Source organism: Colletes gigas, unplaced genomic scaffold (genome assembly GCF_013123115.1).
Source record: "Colletes gigas isolate AHSC1104 unplaced genomic scaffold, ASM1312311v1 Colletes_gigas_Sc00050, whole genome shotgun sequence".
NCBI lineage: Eukaryota > Metazoa > Arthropoda > Insecta > Hymenoptera > Colletidae > Colletes > Colletes gigas.
In genome coordinates, this window is record NW_025106679.1 from 447609 (window position 1) to 473931 (window position 26323).

Consider the following 26323-nt stretch of genomic DNA (forward strand, 5'->3'; position numbering starts at 1 on the left):
TAATGCCACAGGATTTTCTTCTTTTTTCCGCTGTAAATTATTGAAATCCTTGGAGGTTTCTTTGCATAAATGTAACACCACATAGAGGAAGTAGCCCTTGCAGCATTACACACTTTAGCATCCACCATAGTTAAGGCCATTAAATGCTTTATTTGGAGGACACTATACTGGACGTGGACATTTCTGTTTCCTTCAGTGATTTTATTCGATTTTCTACATGATTGATTTCATCAGTAACACTGACGCTTGTTTTCTGAATAAACCGTACTCTAATGGGTCTGCAGTACCTCGGTGATGGCGGCATAGGATTTTGCCATATGATTTTTTTGGTTCCCATTCATGTTCAACTTTAACCTGAGGGGGACAAATGAACTTCGGAAGATATTTGCATCACTTGCATCCACTTTCTCATTAAATTTTTGTTTGAACTGAGTTTACTGAGAACCATCACAATCCCATTTTGATAATAATTCTAAACTATCTTTTTTTTCTTTTGTTAATCCATCAAATACTTCGTCTACTTAAGATGAGAATATGTGTTATTAAAACGAATGAACAGTCGTCAATTGTTTTGGGGGAGGAAATTTCTTGACTGATACGAATTTTAGTTGTCGCATATCGAATAAATAAGATTGTAACACCCCCTTTTAGTTTAATATTTAGAATAAGCAAACGACGCGACCTACGCCGAAAATCGACGCCAGTTCTACGAACTGAAGCACGGATTCAGCGAAATTGGTTTGCCCGCGCCAATCAGCGACGAGCGAGTCCCACAATTGTCCCAAATCCCAAAAAGCTGGCCATAATGTGAAAGAATTCTTCAATTTAGCTAACAATTTGCAGGTAGGGGTTTTCGAGATCACTGATTACGAATCAAAAGTCATAATTAGAAAACACAAAATGGCGACTCCAATATAGCTCACATATATGCGAAACAAATGTAGAAATCGCCTGAAACTTGATGCATAGTCGTTTTTGAGGTTGCTGATTACGAATTAAAGGGAAAATTACAAATAAATGGTAAGAAGTGTATGTGTTTGGACCGTGGGACCGTTGGCGTCGATGGTGTTTAGTCTAAACTAGAGTACGTATCAAGTGAGGTGTTTAGGCTGAAATGCGTTCGGGGGACTGCGCCTCAAACGTGCGTTTGTTTAGATCATTATGAAGATAGGAATAAGGAAGGTTCGACTTCGACTGCAGAAACGTCACTCTGCATCGAACGCTAGTCGAAAGCAGTTAGTTTTACGTTTATGGTTTTTACGTTTACGCTTGATGTCCTTATGTTTTATGTTTTTTATGTTAAATAGTTTTAGTAAATATTAAATAATATAGTTTATATAGTTACGTTCATTGTCCACGTGTTTGAATCCGACCATTAAATAAAATAACTCCACACATCTTACGCCAATTACATATATATTGCTAAATTACAAGCAGAATCATCGGATTCATATTCATTATCAGATATGTCGCTTTCTGTATAAATTCTAAAGAAGGCCGACCAGCTGTATATTCAGATGATTCCGAAATTACTGCAGGTATGCGGAACGCTACCGAAACAGTGAACCATTCTGCAAAATTTAAAAAAAATTTGTCTTTGGTTCGTTTTGCTTCGTCCCATTTCACCCTCATTACATGAAACCATTTTGATAAGGTCAATTTTATTTCCTTTTTAATTATTTCAATAGAGTGTCCAGTTCTCCAGCTCCTCTAAATGCTCAAGAATAACTCTTAGTGGCTTATTTAAGTAGCCTTTGACCATAAAATAAATTTCGTTTCTACGAAACGTATTTCGCTATTAGAAGATCCTGTAAATAAATAAAATTACAATATATTGTTGCGATAGACTGAACATGCATGGTTGCGGCAATGTGAAGGCTGCTTCGCAACGATGTGAAGCTGCTCCTTCGAACGAGAGGAAGCGAGATCCCGTGCCTTCTGGTTGTCAGAGGAACCGGCAACGATTTGAAAGATGAGAACTACGAGAGACCTCGGAGTGTGCAAACGTTCGATCAAAGCTCTGTCAAATAAAACTTCTTGTTCATTAGTTTGTGTTCCTAGTTTTGTGTTAATTAGTTGCGAGTTATAATGAATTCTACAAGAAACACCCCGTCCCGGCGCAACATTGGTGTCAGAAGTGGGATTGTGACTCGTTCTGCTGCCGAAACGGAGGCTTTTTCGTCGCTGGAGTCGCTTCTAGAGGGTCTGCAACGGAATATGGCCATGCAGTTTCAGGAGCAGCAGCGGATGTTTGTGGAGGAGCGTGAGCGAGCCTAGGAGAGGCGGACGATGCAGAGAGCTGCCGCTTCAGCCAGGGATGCCGCGGTTAAGGAGAAGATTGGGGCAGTGGAGAGCCAGTATCAGGTCCTGTCCTCAAATGTCGCGCGTATTCTCGATCGGCTTTCGGGAGCTTCGGTCCGCGATAGGGAGCGTGAGCCTGAAACTTCAATCGGGCTCGCAGGCCTTTCGGTTTCGCAGCCAGTCCCTCAGAGTGTGAGGAGGGTGAATCAGAGTGTTTCAGACTTGGGCTAGACTCTGAAGCCCTCCGTGTTTGATGGAAAATCTTGCTGGGAGGAATACAAAATTCAATTCGAGACGATTCCTGAGGCAAATCGATGGGATAGACCAAGGAAGGCTTTGGCTTTGGCCTCATCGTTAGAGGGGACGGCTCGGAGCGTCTTGACGACTCTCCCCGTTGAGAAACGTTTTGATTATGACGCGTTGATTTCGGCTCTGGAATTGCGTTACGGAATGAGAAATTTCGCCAATTTGAATTATGTTATGTTTCAAAATTATACACAACGGAGAGGGGTGCCCATCTCTAATTTAGCAGCGGAAATTGAAAGGCTAGCGCAGGCTGCGTTCGGCGATTGCCCAATCGAGGTTAGAGATAAGCTCGCGGCCTCTCAATTCAGTGCTGCGCTGGCCAATGACGAGATGAAGCGGACTTTGCGACTCGGCGGTTTCATTTCGTTACGAGCTGCGGTTGTAAGAGCTCTCAAAATTGTGACCATCGAAGCAGTGTCGACGCCGTACGCTGGACCCGAACGGTCTTTCAAACTTTTTTCTTTTTCGGAGGGTGAGTCACGCAAAGAAAGGTTTCCGGGTGGAGAAGGAAAACCAACGGAAAAGGAGAATGATAGCAGGAGGTCCATGGAATGTTGGAGCTGCAAGGAAACGGGACATATGCAGCGGAAATGCCGCAAGAAGAGCGTGAAGAAGGGAAACTTGAAAAAGTCGGCGTAGAGGGGGAGACTTCGGCTTCGTTTTTTTCTACCCCCGTCGTAAGGAAGGCAAATTTGTCGGAAGATTCTATCAGCATCGAGGAAAGGAAGTGTCAGTTCGTCATCGACACGGGTTCATGTGTGAACTTGATGAAGTTTCACAAAAATGACAAATCTTGCGTGGCAGGAGTACAAGAGAACATTAACATTTGCTCAATTTCCGGTCAGAAGTTATCAATTCTCGGAAAGCGACGCTCCTCCATAACCATTGGAAGTCTCAAAACCGAGGAGGATTTTCTTTTGATCGATATGGTTAAAGAATGCATTTTGGGAACGAACTTCCTCCGACAGCATTCCTGCCAATTGGATTTTATTCTGCGAAAACTTCGGATTGAAGGACATCAAGATATGGATTTAAAGAGGAATCATCCTGTCCTAACGCTTGCGGAAACGAAGAATGAAGCTTCTACTCCAGAATTTCTTCAAGATCTGTACGGACGTTGCTCTGTTGATCTTTCCGAACAGCAGAAAACTGCATTTCGAAAATTATTAAGCGAGTTTCAAGACGTTTTCGCAAGGGATCTCGATCAAGTAGGAAGATGTGATGTCGTTCAACACAGAATTGACACTGGGGATCATCGCCCGATTAAACAATCATCACAACGTCTGTATTGGAAAAGGTAGGGCTATGGGACGTGTGATTTGAATGAAACGACAATAATGACCGGTAGAATGTACTTTTTATTAAATGATACGTAAAAGGTATATCTCAGAGTTCAGTTCTGATCTCTAAGAGATCTGTTACAAGACTGTGACTTGACCCGCAGAAGAAAGGCGAGAGTGAAGCGCAGTTCGCCCTAGCGACGAACTCTTATCTTTCTATAATAAACACCATGAGTTCATAGAACCCATGGCCAAAACTCCAGACATATACAATCGTCACTGGAGATGATTTTTGTAACAACGTGAGACGGTTAGGAAATCCAACAGTCTGCCTCTACATCGTCGTGGTGAAGTTGGGGAACTGCTTGCGAAAATGGAAAGGCAGGGAGTAATTGAGAAATCGGGAAGACCGTGGTCTTCACCAATTGTACTTGTGGAGAAGAAGGATGGAAGTACCCGATTCTGTGTGGACTATCGTCATCTTAACGAAGTCTCGAAGAAGGACTCCTATCCGCTTCCTAGAATTGAAGACACGCTGGGTGCCCTGGCTGGTGCAACTTGGTTCTCAACGATAGATTTGCAAATCGGCTATTGGCAAATTGCAGTACATGAAGAGGATAAGGAAAAGACTGCATTTTGTTTTGGTACTGGACTTCGGCAATTCAAGGTAATGCCATTTGGACTCTGCAATGCTTCTGCTACTTTCGAACGTCTTATGGATACGGTATTGACGGATTTAAATTGGAAAATCTGTCTGGTATACCTGGACGATGTTATAACTTTCGGAAGAAATTTTGAGGAGGAAATTGAACATTTGAGAAGAGTTTTCACCTGCCTGCTCAAAGACAAAATTGGTCATGAGCCCGAAAAAATGTAATTCCTTTTGCTGAGAGGTTAAATACATCGGTCACATGGTCTTCGACCGGGGCGTTAAGACGGACCCCGAAAAGATAACTGCGGTACGAGACTGGCCGGTTCCCAGGAATCAGACGGAGCTGCGAAGTTTCTTAGGACTTTGCACTTATTACAGGAAATTTGTCCGAAATTTTTCAGCAATTGCAAAGGCCTTATATCGTCTGACGGAGAGTAAGGTTTCCTTTCAATGGACAGAAGAATGCCAGAAGGTATTCGAAGACTTGAAGACACATCTCGCAAAGTCCCCTATCTTGGCTTACCCATTGCCTGATGCGGATTTCATCTTGGACACTGACGCATCGAGCAATGCAATTGGAGCAGTCCTTTCCCAGATTCAAGTTGGTCAAGAAAAGGTAATTGCGTATTTCTTGAAGGTACTGGCAAAGGCGGAAAGGAATTATTGTGTGACAAGAAGGGAACTATTAGCCATCGTGAGGCCATCGTGAGTAATGCTTCTTTAAGATGGCTCCTCTCTTTTAAGAATCCCGAGGAACAAACTGCAAGATGAATAGAGCGTCTTCAACAGTATGAGTTCGAAATTAAACACCGTGAAGGAAAGAACCACGGGAATGCAGAAAGCCTTTCCAGGAGACCATGCGAAACTTTACAATGCAAACGCTGTTTTCGTCTGGAGCAAAATTGCTAAGAAGAGCATCTTGTCTTCAGACCCATCTGCGTATTTGCGAAGACGGAAGATTGGATTAAGGTCCAGGAAGAGGATGAGGTTCTGCCATTTATCCGACAGTCAAAGATTGAAGAAAATAAGCCTACTTGGCAAGAGGTTTCAACACTTTCCCCTGAAGCGAAGTACTTCTGGAAAACTTGGGATTCATTGGAAGTACATCATGGATTATTCTTCCGGAGGTGGGAATCTGCTGACAGAGAGGAGTACAGTCGGTTATTGGTAGTACCGAAGTGCAAAATTACCGAGGCCCTTCAGGAATATGCTATGATGCGCTTTCTGGAGGGCACTTCGGGGTGAGGAAAACATTGGCGAAAATTCGACAGCGCTTCTTTTGGCCGACCCACCAAAGGGATGTGGAAGATTGGTGTCGTCGCTGCCATAGTTGTTCCGCGAGGAAAGAACCTGCGGAGAAAGGAAGAGGAACCATGAAGGTTTATAACGCAGGAGCACCTTTTGAGAGGATAGCGCTCGACGTTGTTAGTCCTCTGCCGAGATCTTACGCTGGGAACAGATTCGCGCTGGTTGTGATAGATTATTTTTGAAGTGGCCAGATGTGATTTCTCTTCCTAACCAGCGGGCAACAACAATTTCCACAGCGTTGCTGAAGGAGGTGATAAGCCGACATGGAGTTCCGCTCGAGCTGCACTCTGATCAGAGTCGGAGTTTTGAATCAAGCATCTTCAAAGAGCTGATGAAGATACTTGGAATTAAGAAGACGAGAATAACTCCATTACACCCTTAGTCGGACGGGCTCGTAGAGCGGATGATGAGAACCTAGTTGCGATATTTGTCTCAGTTTGTTGCAAAACACCAGAAGGACTGGAACAAATGGATTCCAACGTTCTTGCTAGCTTATCGTTCCTCGCAACATGAAGTGACATAGAATACTCCGCCGATGGTCCTCGCGGGACGGGAGTTGCGCCTTCCACTGGATCTTTTAAGGGGAGCTGTTTCTTCAGAGAAAAAAGAAGAAGATAGTTTCATCGAAGAAACCAGGAAAAGAATTGAAGAAGTTCACAAATTCGTTTGACAGTGGATGCGAATTTGTTCGGAGAGGTCGAAATCGTGGTATGATTCACTCTCGAGATCAATTTCCATTGCTCCTGAAGAGAAGGTGTGGCTGTATAATCCTCGAAGGACGAAAAGAAGATGCCCGAAGCTCCAATACGACTGAGAAGGACCCTACGAAGTGAAAAATCGGCTTAATGAGTTGATTGACCGGATAGTCCGTTCTCCGAAATCCAGTCCAAGGGTTGTACATGTGAATCGACTTGCTCGGTACGATTCACGGGAGGTTTCTTGCAAAGATACTGCGAGGTGAGGATCGAGGAAGAAGAGGAAGAGAAGGAGTACTGTTGCGACGGACTGAAGATGCATCGTTGCGGCAATGTGAAGGCTGTTTCGCAACGATGTGAAGCTGCCCCTTCGAACTAGCGGAAGCGAGATCCTGTGCCTTCCGGTTCAAAAATCAAATCGAATTCTAGAACGTTTCGTATAACAAAACCAAAAATGGTTAGATACTGTAATGAAACTTCCTAATTTTGTAATAGGCTCCACAATACTGAGTTGTATCCAGGTTGTAGAAGTCTCACATGGGTGACCACAGAAGTCGTTCTAAGATTGTTCTGTAAAAACAAAAAAAGACGTGTGCAAGATTTGATTATGTCAAAATCTCCAGAAGCGCTCTCTTTTGCTACATCTGTATCTTCGCGGTCTTCACAATCGAATGCAGAAAGAAACGACAAATCCCTAACACCGACTCAAACACCAGTTTTGAGTTTTGATTGGACCTTTCGGAAAAAAATACATTATCCTCAGATCAATCGTCAATATCGTGAATAAAAGTTGCTTTTCTAGTTTATACACATTAAGGCAAAAAAAGAAAATTTATTACCTGTTAACATATCAGTGTCAGAAATATCGGCATATGTTGATTTGTAGGTGTTGTAAATCATACTAATCGTGACATCTCTTAGTATAGTATGTAAACGCTATGTAATGTGTCACGTGATCTCTGTATTGTTCTTGTTTCCCGATTTCCGGCTCTGTACGCTCCTTCACTCACTTTCGTCTCGTCAGCCGTATTATAAACACAACAGCGACTCTTCGTGTACAGTTGAATATGTGTTAAAATAAATTCCTTTACAATAAACCAAACTACAACAGTAGGAATTAATAAATATTATTACTACTGGTATTTTAGAAATAGTAAATGTAGATGAAAACTTACGTGAAAAATTAATTTGTAAATTGGGATTTGATGGCAGTTCTGACTACAGAACTTATAAACAAAAGTTTTCAGACTCACAACATACAGATAAATATTTATTTATAATAGCGTTCGTACCTTTAAAATTAATTGATACAGAATGTGGAATGGATTTGTGGATCAATCCTCGTCCTGGTAATTAGTGATTTTACAATAAAAATAGATTTTGAATTTTTATTTACCATGCTTGATAGCAGCGCATGTAATATTCTGTCACGAACAACAGCGGCAGCAAAATGTTTTATTTGCGGAACGAGTCCAAAGCAAATGAATTTAGCAGATATTGCAGAAAAATCTCCGTAAATAATTTTCGTTTTGGCTTGTCCACACTTCATTGTTGAATCAAATGTTTCGAATGTTTGATTCATATTTCTTACAGATTAACGTTAAAGACTTGGCAAGTTAGAGGGGAAAATAACAAAATAATATTTGAGGATTCCAAGAAAAAAATTCAATCAGATTTCAAGTCAAATGGGGGTTAATAGTGGACAAGCCAAAGCCGGGCTTTGGTTTCACCAACAACGGAAATACTTCCCGAAAATTTTTTACCAATCCAAAATTGAGCTCCGAAATAACAAGTGTGGATGAACAATTAATTAAAAAATTTTCTACAATATTGTGAATCATATCCAGTGGTAGACAGTTAAATAGAATTAAATTCAGAGAATTGCTACGAGCAACTAGAAAGTTATACATTAGTTTGTATAACTGGTATTATATGCCTAGCACTGTCCACAAATTGCTTATACACAGTCCAGACATTATTAACAACTTTGATCTTCCTATCGGACAACTATTCGAGGAGGCATTGGAGGCATGTCATAAAATTATTGGAAAAAGTCGTCTAGGTCACACCAGGAAATCATCAAGAAATAACACTAATCAAGATTCAATGACAATATTATTGCTTATGTCTGACCCATTCATATCCCTCAATAGTAGATAAGGCACGAAAAAGACACGGAAATAATGTAAGGGATATGACGACACCGATAGATGCCAATCAGTGACATCTGTTGATACACAAAGTTGTTGATTAAGCCGACACCGTGATACCTCCTGTAAAGGAAGGTCTCCTGATGGGTCTCTCCTGTTCATTCGCATAGTAATCGTCGTTCTAATAAGTCATAAAAGAAAAGTGATAATTGTAATCCATCAAGAAAAATATTGACTCATTAACCGCAACATGAAGAACTGATAAAGATTTTTGGTCTGTATCCTATTTATTATTATCATACGAGTATTTGACAAATTCATATTTTGAAGAACGCTACGTAACGATGTCATAGATGGACAATAAAAACTGTTCAGGCGTGCATCCGGGCCCCCGACCTTGTCCCCGCGGTTTATGGCTACGGCTAGCGTGCCTTCGGTCATCGGCAACGGCAACGGTCGGACCGACGTTCGAGTCCCCGACCGATCCATTGTCACCAAGATCAGTCAAAATCAAAAACCCTAAGAGGGCAACATTTGCCGAACACGTGAGTAGCCATCAGCCACTTTACTGCACCTTTTTTTCTGCACTCATTGTCTTCAATCCCAAGGACCTCAGGAACTTTCCCTGTACGGAAAGTTCCTACGCCGTACACCTCCCCTCACAGTCAGAAATAGTTACACCCACTACCATCGCCAACCACCTATCAGACAAAATTCGTACACCCCCATCCACAACATTTTCCACCAATAGAAACAGATCCGAGCTTATGTAAACCATGAACATCGCCAAAAAATGTCACTTCTTCTGTGCAAGGTCAACCAAAACATACGAAATAAAAGAACACACAAAAACCGTCCTCAGTGCATTATCGATACGTAACCTGCTCCAATGGCATTAATTTGTTAGACGAGCAAGCCGGGTTCGCGACTTCAGAACATTACAACTTCTCCCAAGAAAGTCCGCGAGCATATCCGGTACAAAAACAATTAATCTTTTCATTGCTGTGAAGAAACTTGTTATTGTTATTGTTATTGTTACTTGTTACTTGTTACTGTATAATTTAGTGCAAGCCTACAGTGCGTCATTAAAATCAAAGTTAGAACGGCTACTACCATAGGGGATGTGCGCGCAAGATTTAAATCATCAAAATCTGCAAAACTGTAAGAGGCAATTTTAAAATGTTACATACCAATGGATTTGGAATAAAATGCTTGTCATTTTTTGTCATTATGAAAATTTTAATAAAATGGAAAATTAAAATAATAAATTATTTTTGTTATAAACAAATTGTATTTTGTTTAATTTTTTAACACCATGTTATTCTACATAAAAAAAACCATTAACCTCGCCCATTAACAATTTTTTCGTATGTCTTTTCGTTTTCGAGATAGCCGTTTCGAGCCAAAACTTCAAGGGCTGGTTTCACCCCTTAAACTCGAGTTTTGGCTGCTTTATAATTGTACAAAGTTTCATCAAAATCGGAATCGGACCATTCGCGAACATTCCTTGTTAGATCGTCTTTCCTATACTGAATATGTTTTCTTAGTGGGAGGAGGAGCGGTAAGGTGGTAGAGTTCAAAACAGCCGACAGTGGCCTTATCTACTTGCGAGGCTGAGTATGTGGCCTTATCAGAAGCCTGCAAAGAGACCAACCTGAAGAATCTTTTATGCGAATTAACAAGTATAGATTCTTGCGTAGACTTATACATATAACGACAATCAATCGACGATCGCTTGGGCGAACGGTCAAATTTCACATAATCGAGCCAAACATACCGATATTAAACACCACTTTGTTCGCGAAGTAATCGAATCATGTATCGTAAAGTTAAAGCTCATTAGTACTACTGAGATAACAGCCGACGTATTAACCAAACCTCTCACAAGAGATAAGCATGAACAACTAGTAATCGGGCTAGGTCTAAATTAAATGTAAGCAAGCAATAATGTCACGATTACCAGGGAGTGTTAGACACAACGCCCTAATCGTGACATCTATATCTCCGCGATATAACTAATTACTTCGACGGCATGACGTCACACTGTCGTCCTTATACATATACAGGGTGTTCCATATTCTTTCGTACACACTTCAGCAATGTGTTCTACAAGTAAAACTAAGACTAAAATGTTATGTAACAAAAAATCCATAAATGCTTTGTTAAGAAGTTTATAACAAATAATGAACCGTGAAACTCGATTGAGTTTCAGGACATTAAAATAAGAAAAAAAAAGTATAATAAAATAAAATCAAACTTTTGCAAGCATTCGTGAGTTTCTTTCCAATATACTGAACATAAATTTGAACAATAGTTCAAAATTTTATAACAACAAAAAGTTATCATCGAAGAAAGAATACTTTAGCACCTAAGATAAATGATAGAAACTAAACTCGGATAAGGAAATGTTTAAGTTATCCACATATTTCCACATTAAAAATATCTTTTCATGCCCCAACTAGATGTTGCTCTCTTTGAATAAAATTTTAGTATCTTAACAAAGCATTTATGAATTTTTTGTTGTATAACACTTTAGTCTTATTTTTATTTGTAGGATACTGCTGAAGTGTGTACGGAAAAATGCGGAACACCCCGTATTTACATGACTCTCCGATTCACTCACTCTTTGTGTACATATATCGCTAAAAGTATCCGTCGTTGTTGAGCGCGGAATCGACCGCTCCTTCGATTCGCGCTCAAGCCAAGGTTCATGGTAGGGAAAAATTTCTTCAATTCTCACATTTGCGCGGCAGCACACAGCCCTTCCATGAGTCTCCCCCAAATACAAATTTGGGGAAAGTTGACCTGTTCGTCGACCAACAACGGCAACTTTCTCCAACGTCTGCCAGCGACGTCTTCGTTCCGACGTGATACGCGCCTCTTTTCAAGTACATCGTTGCAAGGGTGCTTGGAAGGGAGGAGACGGAGTCGGAGCTTTCTTTCAAACAAGTCGTTCCAACAATCGAACCACAAAGCATCATTCTCACATTCTCACATCGCTAACCAAACACAACTTACTTTAATCTTAATTACGTGTGCAATAAACCTTAGAAAACTCAAATCAAGTCTCACAAAACTCTTTTATCCTCCATCCGGAATATTAGTTTATTATCGGAAGACACGAGCCCGTCGTTGAATTGTAATTGGATTCAACGGATACCGCGAGCTGCAACAGTCGTGCATGTTAATATTAAACCTAATTGTACAAAAAGTCTACTGTTCTTTTTGTCCACTGTCCAACACATCTCTCAGTTGCAAAAATATTGGCCACTATCTTCGAACGTTTGACGGATCCTACGGAAATGTGTGAAATGTTTTAAGGCGCGTCTCTAGGTAGCCCAATACGTAATGGGGAATCTACCTGCGGCGCGAGTGACACCTGCCCGTCCATTTTATACCTGCGATGTCGATTACGTACGTCTTTTCTTAACAAAGGAAAGGACTCGGAGCAAATTGCTCACTAAGGCGTGCTTATGTTTATTTGTGTGCTTTGCGACCACAGCAATCCATTTAGAATTAACAATCGATTTAAGCACAAAAGCGTTCCTAAACTGATTCAGACGGTTTATGGCGCGTCGAAGTCGAGGTCGATGCATCGTCACCGACAATGGGAAATTTTATAGGGGGCGCGAAACCAATTGTGCGAGTTAAAAGTATTGTTAAATATTAGGTTGTCCCATAAGTAATGTTGTTTCTTGACGATGATTTTCGGTGAAAAAAATTAATACTTACGCTTCTGTCTTCAATTGTCAATGAATCTTCGAAAAATTTCTAGGATTTTGAATTAAAAAACTCATTGAATGCTGATTTCACATGCTCACTGTTGTTGAAATATTTGCTAGTTAAAAAATGTTGCAGTGATTGAAATAGGTGATAATCGCTTGGTGCAAGATCCAGCACAAGTTCCTAATTAAAATTTTTAATTTTTTCCACTGTTATCCTTGCTGTATGTGACCTAGCGTTATTGTGGTGGAATAGAATTCCTTTACGATTTACTAATGATGGTCCTTTTTCACTAAAGCTGCTTGTAAACGGTCAAGTTGTTGGCTATACATTTCTGTTGTTACAGTCAAATTTTGATTTAAAAGTTCAAAGTGAATGATTCCTCTGATATCCCACCACACACACATTCTGTTTGTTAATGTTGGAACTCTAAAAGTTACCAATCGTAACATCTTACAATAACATATCTAACCTCAATGTCAAATCAATTAAGCTACGTCTCCACTGCGTCGACACGGCTCGGCATTTGCCATTCGGCACAGCGCAGTGTGTCGCGTAAATGGGAATTCAGAACAAAAATCATAGCTTCTAAACTAGTCAATTTTTTACCTAACTCCTCTTACACTTTTTTAAAGAGAATACAAAAATGCATGAAGTGATACACAAAAATTATACATTTTTGTTAAAAAAAATTGTATCGACCTTGATTTTTTGTTGCATAAAAATTGTTTTGCTAATTTCTACTATTGCAATTTCTTGCCAAGTGATTACTGTGTAACTTTTGTGCGAAAAGTTTTTTGATTAGCTTAGAGGAAGTGCCTCAAATATCGTAGCGATTATTTCGAGTATATGGGTATTCGGAAAGAAAATCATAATTTTGCATCTGTATAATGTTTTTCCTTTATTATTTTTTAATTAAAATATAAAATTGATATAGATACAATTTCTTATCTTGTAAATAAATAAAAGAACATTTTTTATTGGATTAATTCCGATTCTGATTCGGAGCAGGTATCAGTAATTGCAAATTCGGGCAACTAAAATTGCCGTTAAATTAAAGTTTAATGTGCCCTAAATTAATATGCAAAAAATCATCGAGGTATTTTTTTTTAAACTCAATTCAAAGTTGATAAACATTTAACATAAAAAATTGGGACCAATTGTTAATATTGTAAAAAGATTGTTTAGCAGTTTGGAAGGTACTACAATAATGTACACAACTTGCAAAAATCAAACTAAGAACACAAATTTTCGGTAAATGGCACATGTTTAAGAAAATGCACCGAAAATTGCAATAAATTTCTGGCATCATTATCCACAACAAATTGATAAATTCAGTAAAAGTTATGGATAGTGTTAAAATCTGCGTTTCTTTATTAACATTGGGGTATAAGAATTTGTAAAACATGCACTTTAGTTTTTTGATTTTTGTCCATTGCTGCGCACACTGTGCAGCCCAGCGTCTCGACATAAGTCGGCACGGCCGTATCATTGTTATGCACGGCTACGTGACAAAGCCATTTCTTTTTCATTCCATCAATAATGAAACGCAAAATTTCTTTCACAAACGGTGCTGATTTTTCTCATTATAAAAACCTTTTTATTCAATAAAAAATTAAGATCACCTTAATTTTTTTAGTAAAATTGTATTTTCTTTTTGTCATAAATCGATGCATCTTTGTATCCTCTTGAAAAAAGTATTAGAGACTTTAGGTCGAAAATTGAATAGTTTAGGAGTTATTTAGTTTAGTTTCGAACAACCATATACAGGGTGTTCGGCCACCTCTGGATGAAATTTTAATGGGAGATTTTAGAGGCTAAAATAAGACGAAAATCAAGAATACCAATTTGTTGATGGAGGCTTCGTTAAAAAGTTATTAACGTTTAAAGTTCCGCCTGTACTGAATTTTTTTCTCAAAAATGTGGAAGATTTCGAGAGTATGTCTATTCACCAAAAATTATTGTAATTGACCCCTGCAACTGAAAATAATTTTTTTAGAACGATTTGAAATTTTTTTTTTCGTCTAAAAATTTAGGCACTCCCTTGTCGAGTTTTATTAAAAATTCGTTTTTTATTTTTAATAAATTTGGTTGGCGCTGTACAGAAATGTTTTGTGGCGCTGCGTCGCTGCTGTAGATATTCAGTTTTACAAATTGCTAAAGATCCTCTACATGTTAAAATGCAAAAGTTTCAGGAAAATCATGGAGAGATTAAAGCTATTATGGAAATTTTAAAAGATCATCCTTATGATAATTACTGTATACACAACAATTTGTTATATAAATTTGTGGATGACTGAGAAGTGTTGGTCCTACCAAAATTGTTAGAAGGAGAAATAATTCAATTGGCACATCGAAGAGGACATTTTACGTTGAAACGAACAGAGGAATTTATAAAACAAGATTATTATGTACCTAATCTTGAACAAAAGATTCAGCACTATATTTCTAGTAGTGTTCCGTGCATTATGGCAAATTACAAACAGGGCAAACAAGAAGGTTTCTTACAAAAATTGATATTACATTGCATACATATCATATCTATCACTTAGGCCCCTTAGATACTACAAGCAAAAGTTACAACCATATTTTTGTTATTATTGATAGTTTTACTAAGTTTATTTGGTTGTATCCGACAAAGTCGACGACGACGAGAGAAGTCTTATGTAAATTAGATATACAAACAAAAATTTTGGAAGTCCAAAACAGATTATATCAGATCAAGGTACAGCATTTACTTCGAAAGAATTTAAAGATTATTGCGTGAAAGAAAATATTAAATGCTTATAAATAACAGCAGGCTTACCGCGAACTAATGGTCAAGTAGAGAAATTAAATAGAACAATTATTCCGATTCTAACGAAATTTTCAATTAATGATCCTACGAAATGGTATAAACATATTGTTGCGACGGACTGAAGATGCATCGTTGCGGCAACCTGAAGGCTGTTCCGCAACGATGTGAAGCTGCTCCTTCGAACGAGCGGGAGCGAGATCCCGTACCTTCCGTTTGCCAGAGGAACCGGCAACGATTTAAAAGATGAGAACTACGTGAGACCTCGTAGTGAGCGAACGTATAAATTGTGCCCTGTTAAATAAAACTTCTTGTTTCTAGTTTTGTGTCAATTAATTTCGAGTTATTATGAGTTGTGCGAGAAACACTCCGTCCCGGCGCAACAGTGGTGTCAGAAGTGGGATAGTGACTCGTTCTGCTGCCGGGGCGGAGGCTTTGTCGTCGCTGGTGTGATACCACCCGCATTCGTCAGTACAAACAACCGCGTCAGCACTCCTCGCCAAAAACATTTGAATCACCATCCATATCTTCACCACGCAGCAATAACATCTGAGTCACCATCCACATCACCACCTAGTAGCAACAACAGCTGAGTCAGACATCAGGCCCAAAACCAAGCACCCCTACTCTACGGCCATACCGACCTTTATAAACCCTTCGCCAAAATAAAGCACAGACCAGTATTTCACAAGTCGAGACTCGCGTAACGTTACTCTGTCCGTCCCTTATCATCAGCTACGGCATAAGTCGCGACAGAAGGCAACAGTGTACGCACGTTACCTTAAAGTTTCGCGAGTTCGTGTTTTTTTTCAAGTGACGCGTAAAGTCCCGTCACATTTTGGCGATCCTGCCAGGATCCATTCGTGCACAACTGAGGATAAACAAGACTACGAGAAGCCTACGGACATCTCCACAGCTTGGGACTACGAGAGCCATTCTATCAGTTTGCACCAGGATTCGAGCTAAAGGTAAAGAAAAAAAAATGAGTACACCAATTAAAGATCAGGGAGATATGAGGAGTATTCTTTCCCATCTTGAAATGATCACGACGCAAATGAAAAGGCAAGAGGAAACAATGAGAAAACAAGACGAAGCATTACGGAAACTCTTGCAAACCGTTAAAGTGCTAGACGAAGAAAGAGTAGAGCAAGCAGGCGAATTGAAGAAGCTAGGCGTCCAATTAGGATTCGTAGTCAGCACGGAAGATGGACGTTCCATCGAGGCATCGAGAAGACCAGCCACCGAAATGGAACTCACCGACGACGAAGGTGATCTCCGCACAGCAAGGGCGGAACCTCGCTCACACACATCAACAGCACCCGCAACAACCGTGAGTAACCTTAAAACTGCAGACGCGTTGCGCATGGTAGAAACCTTATACGGGAAAGATGACATCGGAGTCGAAGAATTTATCAAATCGGTACGGTTCGCAAGAAATAGAGTCAACGATCCGGAAAGCCTACTCCGCATGATAATAACCGAGAAAATAGTTAGTCACGCCAAGAGGAGTATCAGATTTTGCCGTATCCAGACCTATGATGAATTGTACGAGGCACTGAGAACCCAAGTGTCATTACCAGTCACGGTTAGCGGAAGCAGAAACAAGATGCAGACTATAAAACAAGGGATCACGGAAAATGTACAATCCTATACCGCTCGTTTTAAACAAGCAATGAGTGAACTGGAATACGCGATTCAAGCAAAACACCGTAACCCTATAGCAAGAAATATAGCATTGGAGGAAGAAAATTTAGAAGCAGTAAAATTCTACATTTATAACTTAAAAAAAGAAATAGCCCAGTATGTCGTACCCATGAGACCCAAGACGCTAATCGAGGCACAACATGAAGCAATGAACATCGAAGTGTGGTGTAAAGATACCAGGCCCACATCACAACCTCAACGACCCTACATGCCGCCAAGAACAATGACTTATAACCAGCCAAGACCTTTGATACGACCGCCGAGTTTCATACCTAAACCAGCCAACAATCCTCAACAACAGATACCACGACCGGTATCATGCGAACATTGTGGAAAACAGGGACATCTCAAACAAAACTGCTTTCGTCTGAAGCAGCAAAATTTTCCGACCGCTCAATTCGGGAAACTACCGCCACCGAGAGTAAACCACATGAAGGAGACGGAGGACCAAGGAGACTGCGAGTTCACTACACCCCAGGAGAACTACAACACCTACGATGTAGTTTCGCAGGAATGCTACGACCAGGAAGATTCTTACTGGACACCGGAGCAGGAGTCAACCTCCTCAAACGAAGATTTGTAAATAATATAATACCGTTGAAACACACCAAGACGATACAACTAGGAAACGACTTGCATCAAATAACACATTTCTATACATTTAGGATCTTAGGCCAAACACATAACTTTTTAATCGTTCCAGATAACTTCCCTTTAATAGAAGATGGTATAGTTGGACTTCCATTTCTCAAAAAGTATCAGTATACCATTCAAAATGATACAGTACAACTTGATAACACAACCTTTCGCTTACAGAGCACGCCCAAGGAAATAGAAATCCCACCTGAAACCTGTACTGCGAGATATTGTAAGATCGGCGATGATGTTACGAGGGTTTGCTTCATTAATACTGGTAAGTTCAGCACGATTACATCAAATTCAATTGAACCTAAAGAGGAAAATATAAACAGAATCCATGAATTGCTAACGAAATTGCGTCTAGATCATATAGAAACCTCCTTTCGAGACCCTATAGCTAAAATAGTTTGTTCATATAATGATATTTTTGCATTAGAAATCGATCCACTCCCTTGTACCACACTAACACAACACTCTATAAAACTAAAGACAGATAGACCCATAAATATCAAGTCATATCGTCCACCAGAAGTCCATAAACAAGAAATCCACAAACAAGTTAAGGAAATGTTAGATAAAGGAATTATCGAAGAATCAGATTCACCATTTAACGCACCGGTATGGGTAGTACCTAAAAAATTAGACGCCTCTGGTAAACAAAAATGGAGAATAGTGATAGATTTCAGGAGATTAAACGAACAAACCGACCACGACGCTTATCCATTACCGAATTCTGACGAAATATTGCAACACTTAGGAAACGCTAAATTTTTCTCAGCCCTTGATTTATCCTCTGGATTTCACCAGGTTCTTATGGCTGAACAAAGTAAAAAATACACAGCATTTTCGACACCTGACGGACACTTTCACTATAATCGTATGCCTTTCGGACTCAAAAATGCACCCGCGACATTCCAACGACTGATGGACACCGCTTTACGAGGACTTGTAGACAAATATTGCTTTGTTTACTTAGACGACATTATAATATTCGGAAGTACTATAGAAGAACACAACAGAAACTTAGCCATAATATTCCAGAGATTGAGAGAGACCGGACTAAAACTACAAATAGACAAATGTCAATTTTTGAAACCTGAACTAGAGTATTTAGGCCATATAGTTACGGCAGAAGGAGTTAAACCTAACCCCAAGAAATTAGAGGCTATCAAACACTTCAAAATTCCGAGCAACATCACACAAATAAAATCTTTCCTCGGGTTAACCGGATACTACAGGAAATTCATTAGAAACTTTGCCAAAATTGCCAAACCATTATCTGACCTTACGCAGAAGACGAATCCTTTCCATTGGACAGAGAAACAGACTAACGCTTTTGAGACACTAAAACAGAAATTATGTGAGGCACCCATCCTATGTTATCCAAATTTTGACGAACCATTCACACTAACGACGGACGCCAGTAATGAAGGTATCGGAGCCGTTTTATCCCAAAAGGACCATCCATGTTGCTACATTTCTAGAACATTAAATAGTGCAGAAAAAAATTACACTACCTCTGAGAAGGAATTACTCGCTATCGTTTGGGCCATCAAACGACTGCGACAATACCTCCTCGGACGAAAATTTCATATCTTTACCGATCATCAGTCTTTGAAATGGCTTCACAACGTAAAAGACCCATCTTCCAGGCTCATGCGTTGGCGCTTGAGGCTCGAAGAGTACGAATACGAGATTCATTATAAACAGGGAAAAGAAAACGTAGTTGCAGATGCTCTGTCCAGATTACATCCTCTGAAAGTAACAGAAAACAAACCGTTTACCCAAAAGATTAAAATTGTCAAACTTCCATCCCCGTTAGAAATTGAAGACGAGTCACCCGACATTCAAGAATTATCTTCTCCTCAGAATGACTTATACAATGAATATATAGACTGGAAAAAGGAACCGACAGCCGCCCCCATAAAAACAGTAGCTAATAGACCACAATGGACTCAATTAACGAAAGACTTGTTAGGACCTCACGACGAAGCCACATGGCTAAACAGACTACACGACTTAATGGCATTACAACATAACAAACCCTCTATATCCTTCGGTATCGGAACGAATTTAAAACCTTTGCATATTATCGACATCCAGTTAATGCTCAGATTCCTTATGAAAGATTATCCCGACAAGAAACTTCATTTTGCGCAGACCCCTATACGAGACTACACGGAAGACGAAAAGAAACAGATACTTATTGAGAACCACGACAATGTACAACATTTAGGAGAAAATAAAACCATCGATAGAATAAAGGCAAAGTACTATTGGACGAACATTGACAACGACGTAACAAAATACATAAAACACTGTGATATTTGCCAAAAGAATAAACTCACTAGGATTAGATCGAAAGAGGAAGCTGTTATACCTGACACCCCGCAAAATCCGAACGATAAGATTGCTTTAGACATTATAGGCCCATTTAACGTTACTGCAAAAGGAAACCAGTTCATACTCTCAATTCAAGATTGCCTAACGAAATATTTAATATTAGTTCCCTTAGCCAACCAAAAAGCCGAATCTATTATTGACCAATTGATGGAACACTACATTTATACCTTTTCCTCACCTAAACATATCCTGACTGATCAGGGACAGAATTTCGTATGCAAATTAATGGAATCGTTTGAAAAGGCCTTCAGAATTAAACACATCAAAACTACCAGTTTCCACCCCCAGAGTAACGGAGCTCTAGAAAGAACTCACGGAACTGTAAAAGACTTGCTAAGAACTTGTATTAATGAAAGAAAAACCGAATGGGATGAACATCTAAAATTAATATGCATGGCTTACAATACCTCAGTACATTCTGGTACTGGATATACCCCTTTCGAACTAACTTTCGGACATGAAGCAAATATGCCTTCGGCTATATCCACCACCCCTCATCTGAGTAAAGATGAACTGTTTAAACTTTGGAAACAGAGACATAAAGAATATTTAGAAAACGCAAAGAAAATAATAGAGTCAAACAAGAAACGGTATAAACGTGAACAAGACCGTAAAATTCGTTTAAAAACTATATACAATCAAGGGGATTTAGTACTTTTACATAACGATCACAAGAGTCACAAACTAGACAGAGAATGGTCAGGCCCATATGAAATAATAGAAATAAGGACGCCAAATTACCTCCTTAGAATAAACAAAAATAAGACCTTACTAACCCACGGCAATCGTATAAAACTGTATCATTCCAATTCCAGATAATAACCAACCTAACAATACTTACTAACGCTGTAAGTATTCGGCCAATTAACAACACGCAAATTGTAAAAGAGATCATAGGAAAGAACTTTGTATACCATAAGGAGATCAAAATAACCATAGCGTTTAAGATAACCGAATTAACTCAAAATGCGCAACAGATACACTCATTAGCTTTAGCGGTACATAACTATTGTCAGGATTATAATTGCGACTTATTCGGCTACGATATTATACAAAATAAATTATCACGCTTGGATCAATCAATAATAAAACTGGATACCATACTGCATAAGAGAAACCGACGAGGAATATTGAATATCATCGGATCCGCATCCAAAGCATTATTTGGTACGTTAGATGAAGACGATCTAACTCTTGTAAACCAAAACATTGACAAATTATTTAGCGATCAAAATCAATTAACCAAGATAGTTCAGAATCAGACGATAATGTTTAAAGCTTTACTGACTGACAACAATTTCCACAGTTTAACTAATAAACTGCAGAAGAACTCAAAGGAATTACACGAACTACAAAATGACTTATTGTTAGAACAAAATATTATTATTTTAGAAGCACTTTTAACAGATCTGACCAGTAGAATTAACGACTTTTATTTAACTCTTATACTAGGGAAGCGGGGAATAATTGATACAACTTTAATACAAACTGCACACTTTCTAGAAGCTTATGATACGATATTGCGAGATAACTTCATGATGCATTATATACCAGCAAAACCAAAAAACTTTCAGACATTGATAGACATTAGTAGATTAAAGACACAAACAGTAGACAACGCGCTCATATACCAAATTATTGTACCTATATTGGAAGAATCCGAGTGGAGCATTATAAAATATTACGCCATTCCCCACAAAATAAAAAACGTGTTCTTCTCACCGATATTAGATCATGACATGATAATGCAACAACAAATCTCTCAAATTATAATTGACGAAGCTTATTTGAAGAAATATTGTAGAGACAGCCCTATAGGATTAATATGCGAAAGAACACAACCTACACGACACGATTATTACATGGGTTGCCAGAACTCAAAAGACTATAAACAATGCGGAACAGCAATATTTAGAATAGACGACATAACATTTATCCCCATGCATACACCAAATAAATATATAGCAATACCCAAAGAACCGATAGAAATTCAAGCATTATGTACTAAAATGGAGCATATTACACTTAATACACCAGCCATACTAACCAGCGAAGACGAATGTATTCTCATGTACAACAATAATATAATGAAAATTGGAGGTACAACGCAGAACACTCAAATGATAATTTCTAACTATGCAATACACATAAACTTTACTGAATCAGATATACAAATGCTACAAGAATATATTCCACAAGCTCCAAGAGTAACTCCAAATTTCAATAGCTACCGACAGACTTTAGATAGTATGAATTCACAGTTAAACGATATAAAAACACAGCGACGTATATTAACTACAGCAGAAATAGCATACAATATTTTCAAAATCGCAGGTTGGATATCGTTAGGACTTATAATTTCTTATGCATTTTATAAAACAGGATTATTCACTTTATTGTCAAAACTTATACCAAAAACATTTTGTCTTAAGATTTGTTGTAACGAAGTCAATGTAAATAACCGTGGAGGCGCGCAAAACACGCATTCAACCCCAATAGCTACAGCACCATCAACATCTACGAACGAAAACCCACTGATGTATCCTCTGGATGAGCTCCCACGAATTCCATCACGACCAAAGAAAATCGTACGTTTTGGAGGACCAAAACGAATCTAGGAAAGGGGGTGTGATACCACCCGCATTCGTCAGTACAAACAACCGCGTCAGCACTCCTCGCCAAAAACATTTGAATCACCATCCATATCTTCACCACGCAGCAATAACATCTGAGTCACCATCCACATCACCACCTAGTAGCAACAACAGCTGAGTCAGACATCAGGCCCAAAACCAAGCACCCCTACTCTACGGCCATACCGACCTTTATAAACCCTTCGCCAAAATAAAGCACAGACCAGTATTTCACAAGTCGAGACTCGCGTAACGTTACTCTGTCCGTCCCTTATCATCAGCTACGGCATAAGTCGCGACAGAAGGCAACAGTGTACGCACGTTACCTTAAAGTTTCGCGAGTTCGTGTTTTTTTTCAAGTGACGCGTAAAGTCCCGTCACACTGGAGTCGCTTCTGGAGGGGTTGCAGCGGAATATCGCCACGCAGTTCCAGGAGCAACAGCGAATGTTCGTGGAGGAACGCGAGCGAGCTGAGGAGCGGAGGATGATGGAGAAAGCTGCCGCTTCGGCCAGGGATGCCGCGGGCGAGGAGAGGATTGGGACCGTGGAGGGCCAGTATCAGGTCCTGTCCTCGAATGTCGCGCGTATTCTCGATCGGCTTTCGAGAGCTTCGGTCCGCGATAGGGAGCGCGAGCCTGTAACTTCTATCGGGCTCGCGGGCCTTTCGGTTTCGCAGCCAGAACCTCAGAGTGTGGGGAGGGTGAATCAGAGTATTTCCGATTTGGGCTATACTCTGAAGCCCTCCATGTATGATGGAAAGTCTTGCTGGGAGGAGCACAAAATTCAGTTTGAGACGGTTGCTGAGGTGAATCGTTGGGATGGACCAAGGAAGGCTTTGGCCTTGGTCTCATCGTTGGAGGGGCCGGCTCGAAGCATTTTGACGACTCCCTCCGTTGAGAAACGTTTCAGTTATGACGCGTTGATTTCGGCCTTGGAATTCCGTTTCGGAATGAGAAATTTCGCAAACCTAAACTATGTAATGTTTCAAAATTACAAACAAGGGAGAGGTGAGTCCATCTCCGATTTGGCGGCGGAAATTGAGAGGTTAGCGCAGGCCGCGTATGGCGATTGCCCAATCGAAGTTAGGGACAAGCTCGTGGTCTCTCAATTCATTGCCGCGCTAGCCAATGAGGAGATGAAGCCGCGGTTGTGAGAGCTCTTGAGATCGAAGCCGTCGAGGCGGTGTCGACGCCGTTTATTAGGCCCGAACGGTCTCTCAAGCCTTTTCCTTTTTCGGAGGGGGAGTCCCGTAGGAGAAGGTTTCCGGGCGGAGAAGGAAGACCAACGGAAGAGGAGACTGGAAGCGAGAGGCCCATGGAATGTTGGAGCTGCGGGGAAACGGGACATATGCGGTGGAACTGCCCCAAGAAGAATCAGAATAAGTCTGCATAGAGGGAAAAACTTCGGCTTTGTCTTCTTCCACCCCGTCGCACGGAAAAATGATTGCTCAGCGTTGAAGCAATCGCCGAGGAGATTTAGAAGATGTATGTCGTCATCGTTATGGCTGTCCGCGAAGGAAGGACCTTTTGAAGAAGGGAAGAAGAGCACCTTTTTGAAAGGATAAGGCTCGTAGGAGCACCTTTTTGAAAGGACGGCGCTCGAAGGAGCATCCTTTGGAAAGATAGGGCTAGCCAAGGCACCTTTTGGAAGGAGAGCACTCGTCGGAACACCTTTCGAAGAGATAGGGCTCGCAGGAGCACCTTCTGAAGGGAAAGTGCTCGATGTTGTGGGTCCCCTGCCAAGGTCCTTACTGGAGGTGACGACAAGGCGACGTGAGGAATCGGTTGGATGAGTTGGTTTTCTGTATGGTCCGTTCCCCGAAATCCAGTCTAAGGGTCGTATATGTGAATCGACCCGCTCGGTACGATTCACGGGAGGTTTCCTGTAAGAATACTGGGAGATGAGGATTGAGGAGGATGGCCGACATCTTCGCCCAAGAAGAGGACGCCTCGTCGCAGAAGGCTAGGGTGGGGGTTACTTGCTGGCGGCGGACAGCCTTTCTTCTTTGCATGTCGCAAACGGTCGTGGATGCGTAATCCTCACCGGGAGGGTTACCCCACAGCCGGGCCTCCATCCGGATGGGGTTCTGGTGGCCGGACTGTAAAGTCGTCGTATGTTCCGGACAACCATTTCATCGAGGAAATTCTCCTCGATGATTTGGGAATCCCTAGGGCGACTGTTCCGTTTAGCTGGGGAACTCACATCCGAGAAGACTACAAGAAAGAAGCGAGCAACTCGCAAGTATTCAAGGGGAAGGGCGAGGAGCAGTCGGGATCTCCTCATCCTCGAAGAAGAATTTCTGAAGTTACACCGGCGTCTTGCTCAAGGTTTTTGAGTGGTTTTCCTTGAGACGGAGGACGAATGTCAAGGCGCTAACTGTCTGGTAAAGGCCACTCAGGTAAATGTTCGATCTATTCGTTTATTTACTTTACAGACAGAGGTGTTTTAAACTTGAGGCACATTTGGAGGTTGGAGGTTCATACTGAAGTCGCCTGTCCGAGCTGAAGTTGCCTGTCCGAGCTGAATCTGCCGCGGTCGGGACGTCCGCGTTTTGAAAAGGGGGAGCAGTGTTGCGACGGACTGAAAATGCATCGTTGCGACAACGTGAAGGCTGTTCCGCAACGATGCGAAGCTGCTCCTTCGAACGAGCGGGAGCGAGATCCCGTTCCTTCCGGTTGCCAGAGGAACCGGCAACGATTTAAAAGATGAGAATTACGTGAGACCTCGTAGTGAGCAAACGTACAGATTGTGCCCTGTTAAATAAAACTTCTTGTTTCTAGTTTTGTGTCAATTAGTTTTGAGTTATTATGAGTTGTGCGAGAAACACCCCGTCCCGGTGCAACAATATAGATAAATTACGCGTATTAAATTCAACTTTTCAGAGAAGTATCAATATGACACACTTTGAATTATTATTTGCGGTAAAAATGTATGATGAAACTGATATTAAACTAAAAAACTTTGTCGAATAGGAAAGGTACGATACTTTTTGAGTTATGCCTAATTGAACGTCTTGAATTTTCATTCCATTTTTTAATTCTGACTGCAGTGGGCTATAGTATTCGTTTTGGTCGCATTTCTGATTCCTTAAAAAAATGTATTATTCCTACAAAAAAATTAGCTGCTACTAGCTGCTACTGCAAAAATTACAGAAATAAACGTTTGCTCCGGTACGTACGAGCGTAAATTGATCCACATCGAATATCGCTCGCAACCTCGAAATCACGTCACATAATTCAAATTATACTGTATGTAATAAACCGCAGCAATTATATGAATACATACTTCTTTTATTATTATAGTATTCTAAAGCTACACTTTTAATTTTTTAAATAATTTCAGTTTTATTTATTCCAGTATATACGAGAAATGAGTGCAAAAATTTAACAAATTTTCAATTATTTGAATTTGTTTAGTTATGAATGCATTGTAATGTAGAAACACTATGTATTTCAGAGGATAATTATTCAAAATACACAACAATTTTGTTTCACTTTTGTCCTACTCTTTATGGAAATCGACCACTGTGTGTTGCGATTCACCCGTTTACTTCAAACATGCTGCGGGTGGAAGGAAGGGAATTTAGCCTTAGCACAATACACAACGCAATTGAAATATTTTGATTAGTAATAAATTAAGGTTACACCTAGAAAGTACGACATACTTTCAATTTCTCCTTTCTCCTTCTTATGATCGAGAAGTGGACCTTCGAACTCGTTTTTGTACTTGATATAC

At 40.3% G+C, this 26323-nt stretch overlaps 1 protein-coding gene across 1 annotated transcript; it reads left to right on the forward strand.

The window, feature by feature from the left end:
* The first annotated feature begins 17725 nt into the window (after nt 1-17725).
* Nucleotides 17726-23126, forward strand: LOC122403351. Its single transcript, XM_043406842.1, has 2 exons — nt 17726-17826; nt 20771-23126. Exons 1-2 carry the CDS (start codon nt 17794-17796, stop codon nt 22571-22573), a joined length of 1836 nt encoding a protein of 611 aa, XP_043262777.1. The 5' UTR covers nt 17726-17793; the 3' UTR covers nt 22574-23126.
* The last annotated feature ends 3197 nt before the right edge of the window (nt 23127-26323 follow it).

Coding starts and splice junctions, on each gene's coding strand:
- LOC122403351 (XM_043406842.1), top strand. CDS start 17,794: ATGATGTTACGAGGGTTTGCTTCATTAATACTG. Junction 17,827..20,770: donor GGTTTGCTTCATTAATACTG/GTAAGTTCAGCA, acceptor TTCCAATTCCAG/ATAATAACCAACCTAACAAT.